At 42.5% G+C, this 3,897-nt stretch overlaps 1 protein-coding gene across 1 annotated transcript; it reads left to right on the forward strand.

Annotated features, from left to right (window-relative positions):
• The first annotated feature begins 1,843 nt into the window (after positions 1-1,843).
• On the forward strand, positions 1,844-3,456 carry LOC110531004 (zona pellucida sperm-binding protein 3-like). The gene is made up of 5 exons (XM_036986372.2): positions 1,844-1,944; positions 2,014-2,191; positions 2,276-2,479; positions 2,558-2,649; positions 2,727-3,456. Exons 1-5 carry the CDS (start codon positions 1,899-1,901, stop codon positions 2,762-2,764), a joined length of 558 nt encoding a protein of 185 aa, XP_036842267.2. The 5' UTR covers positions 1,844-1,898; the 3' UTR covers positions 2,765-3,456.
• The last annotated feature ends 441 nt before the right edge of the window (positions 3,457-3,897 follow it).

Raw genomic sequence — 3,897 nt, forward strand, 5'->3', positions numbered from 1 at the left:
TGCTCAGTCAGACTGCTCAATCAAATCATAGACTTAATTATAATATAACACATACAAGCCTTAGGTCATTAATATGGTCAAATCCGGAAACTATCATATCGAAAACAAAATGTTTTTCAGTGAAATACGGAACCGTTCCGTATTTTATCAAACGGGTGGCATCCATAAGTCTAAATATTGCTGTTACATTGCACAACCTTCAATGTTATGTCATAATTATGTAAAATTCTGGCAAGTTAATTATGGTCTTTGTTAGGAAGAAATGGTCTTCACACAGTTCACAACGAGCCAGGCGGCCCAAACTGCTTGCACGGAACGCAAGATAAGTGATACAATTTCCCTAGTTAATATTACCTGCTAACATACATTTTGTTTAACTAAATATGCAGGTTAAAAAATATATATACACTTGTATTGATTTTAATAAAGGCATTGATGTTTATGGTTAGGTACAATGGTGCAACGACAGTGCTTTTCATGAACGCACTTGTTAAATCGTCACCCGTTTGGCGAAGTAGGCTGTGATTCGATGATAATTTAACAGGCACCGCATTGATTATTTGCAAGGCAGGACAAGCTGGTTAAACTAGTAATATCATCAACCATGTATAGTTAACTAGTGATTTAAGATTGATTGATTGTTTTTTTTTAAAGATAAGTTTAATGCTAGCTAGCAACTTACCAGTCTCATCGTGGAGTGCAATCTAATCGGCGTCCAAAAATGCTAATTACCGATTGTTATTAAAACTTGAAATCGGCCCTAATTATGCCGATTAATCGGTCAACCTCTAGTCTGTAAACTGTTAATCTTAACGACCGTTCCACAGGTGCATGTTCATTCATTGTTTATGGTTCATTGAACAAACATGGGGAACCGTGTTTAAACCCTTTACAATGAAGTTATTTGGATATGTACAAATTATTTATGAAAGGGCCCTGAAGAAAGGACGTTTGTTTTTTTTCTGAGTTTATATATTATTGGGACTGATACATACAAGTATTTGAAGTGGAGCAGGGCTATAGATTGTTCTGCCCTGTACCCACTGAATAAGTTGAGGGTTCAGTAGGTTGCAATTTCAACCCACATGCAACTTAAAATGTTTCTGATAGAAATACAATATATGTAATTGACATAATTCTTTATACTATGTAGACATGTAGATAAGGGTTTCTGCATGATGAAGTCCCAGCCAGGTTTGACTCTCAGAAGCCAGTGCAAGAAGAGCCTGCAAGGCCGGACCCTAGCGAGGCTGTTGAAGAGCCTGAGGGTTCCCAGTCTAAGCAGGCCTTTGAGAAGCCTCTGACTTTGAACTATCATAAAGTTGAAAAGCCTGAGCGCAAGCCTACCGTGCTTGAGTGGCCGCCGCAGGTGGCAACCAACAGTGTGGTGACTTGGTGTCTGGTTCATGTGAAGGTGAAGCAGGACCTGCTGGGGATTGGCCGGCTCATACAGCCACAGCGTATCACGCTAGGAGGTTGTCCTGCCACTGAGGAGGACACTGACGCTCATGTGATCACCTTTGAATCAGAGCTGCATGGCTGTGGCAGTGAGCTGACGGTATGTCACATTTGCTGTTTAACTTCCTGAATAATGTGACTCATCATTCTTGTCTGATGCTTGATTTATGATCCTGTTCCTAGATGACTGAGGATGTGCTGATCTACACCTTCACTCTTGTCTGAGGCAAAACCTCTTGCTAACACTTCTATAGTGAAGACCAGTGCAGCTATGGTTGATATTGAGTGCCACTACTTGAGGTAACTATTGTTGCGTTCTTCACTTTGACAACCCATATCATTCTGAGGTTTAAGTAATGCCATAGTCCATGTTTGTTTCTAGGAATCACGATGTGAGCAGCAATGTCCTGAAGCCAACCTGGATCCCCAACATTTCCAACATGGTGGCAGAGGAACTCCTCTACTTCTCCCTGAGGTTAATGACTGGTAGGTAAACCTGACTGGAAGCCTCTTCCTTTGTGTAAACCCACACTGACATGCCACTCGTCTTTCCAGCTGACTGGCAGTTTGAGAGGCCCTCCAACCATTACTATCTTGGTGACATCATCAACATGGAAGCCTCGGTCATGCCGTACCACCACGTTCCCCTCCGTGTCTTTGTGGACCGCTGTGTCGCCACCTTGGCGCCTGATGTCCACACTGTCCCTAGATATTCTTTCATTGAGGACCATGGGTGAGTTTAGTTGTCAGTTTGACTCCTCTTATATTACCTTAAATGTAACCCCTGAAGCTTAACGTTGACCCTTGGTCTCCTCAGGTGTCTGGTTGATGCCACGTTGACCGGCTCCAGCTCCCAGTTCCTGTCCAGATCCCAGGATGACAAGATCCCATTTCAGCTGGAGTCCTTCAGGTTCCAACCACAGAATGATTCCCAACAGCTCTACATAACATGTCATCTGAAAGCAGCTGCAGCGTCTTCCCCCATTGATGCTGAGAACAAGGCCTGCTCTTTCACTGATGGGTATGTATAAGCTGGGTTGTGGGTATAGTACCTTTATGACATGCTGCTATATAAACTAACCTTCATATTTATCTTTAGCTGGAAGGCTGCAGGTGGGGATGACCAGATGTGTGGCTGCTGTGACTTCCGCTGTGCTGCGAGGAAGGTTGGAGATCTGGACAGTGATTCAGGTAGGTGTTAAAGCCAGAGCTATATCATATTTCCCTGTTTTAGCTCATCACTGGTAATGTGCGTCTACTCTCCTCAGATTTGCGGTGGGAAGGTAAAGCTACCCTGGGCCCGTAATTGTCCACGAGTAATATTACTACTTTAACATCTTGTTTCGGGGAGGATGTCTGCTGGGACTAATTCTGGAAGGTGTAGCATTATCACCATTCAGATTGGAGAATGATGTGTATATAGTGGATTACCTGTGTCTAAATATAGCAACCCTACTGACTTAGCCCCAATTTTCTGTATTGACTAGATGCTCACATCTTTGGAACTTAACATTGGATGTGGAGAATTATTAGGCTGCCCATTGGCTTATCCTCCTGTGGCTCAATGCAGTTTCCTCATAAACCAGATGTGTCATAGTAAACATGAATCCACACACTCAGTGGTTGCATAAGAATGAAGGTTACTTGAGGCGAAAGGAAGGTGGATGGGTACGTGTAACTCAACTGTCAAGCATCCCAAATGTTTGGAAATTATCACGGCTACTTTGCAACTCCTTAACATGTTAGCCAACCTTAACCCAAATGTTAAGCTAATGTTAGCTACCTTGTCAGCATTAGCCATGTAGCTAATGTTGGAATTCGTAATATCATGCATGTTGCAAATTCTTAGTTTTGTATGACGGGCCTGGACATCCACCAACTAATACGTATGTATCACACTAAATTAAGGGAGATCTACTGTTATCTAACCTGGAGATCAGATCAAAATATCCATCACTTGATGGCTACAGTAGGTGTGGCTTTTACTGTGAAGCGCTTGCTTATTTTTTTTTTTTTTTTTTTTTTTTTTTATTTTACCTTTATTTAACCAGGCAAGTCAGTTAAGAACAAATTCTTATTTTCAATGACGGCCTGGGAACAGTGGGTTAACTGCCTGTTCAGGGGCAGAACGACAGATTTGTACCTTGTCAGCTCGGGGGTTTGAACTCGCAACCTTCCGGTTACTAGTCCAACACTCTAACCACTAGGCTACCCTGCCGCCCCTTATAAGCCCCTTCCCAACAATGCGGAGTTGAAGGAAATGTTAACCCAATAAAATGACTATATACAGGTACAAGGTATAGGGGTAAAAGTTAATGTATCTTGATTGCCTACGCAGCAGCATATGATAGGGAGTGTGCAGGAGTCCGTGTAAATAGTGTAGCCATTTCATTAACTGTTCGTCTTATGGCTTGGGGTAGAAGCTAGTTGCAGCCTTAA

The sequence above is a fragment of the Oncorhynchus mykiss genome, chromosome 8, assembly GCF_057628025.1.
Source record: "Oncorhynchus mykiss isolate SJ-2025 chromosome 8, ASM5762802v1, whole genome shotgun sequence".
Classification (NCBI taxonomy): domain Eukaryota; kingdom Metazoa; phylum Chordata; class Actinopteri; order Salmoniformes; family Salmonidae; genus Oncorhynchus; species Oncorhynchus mykiss.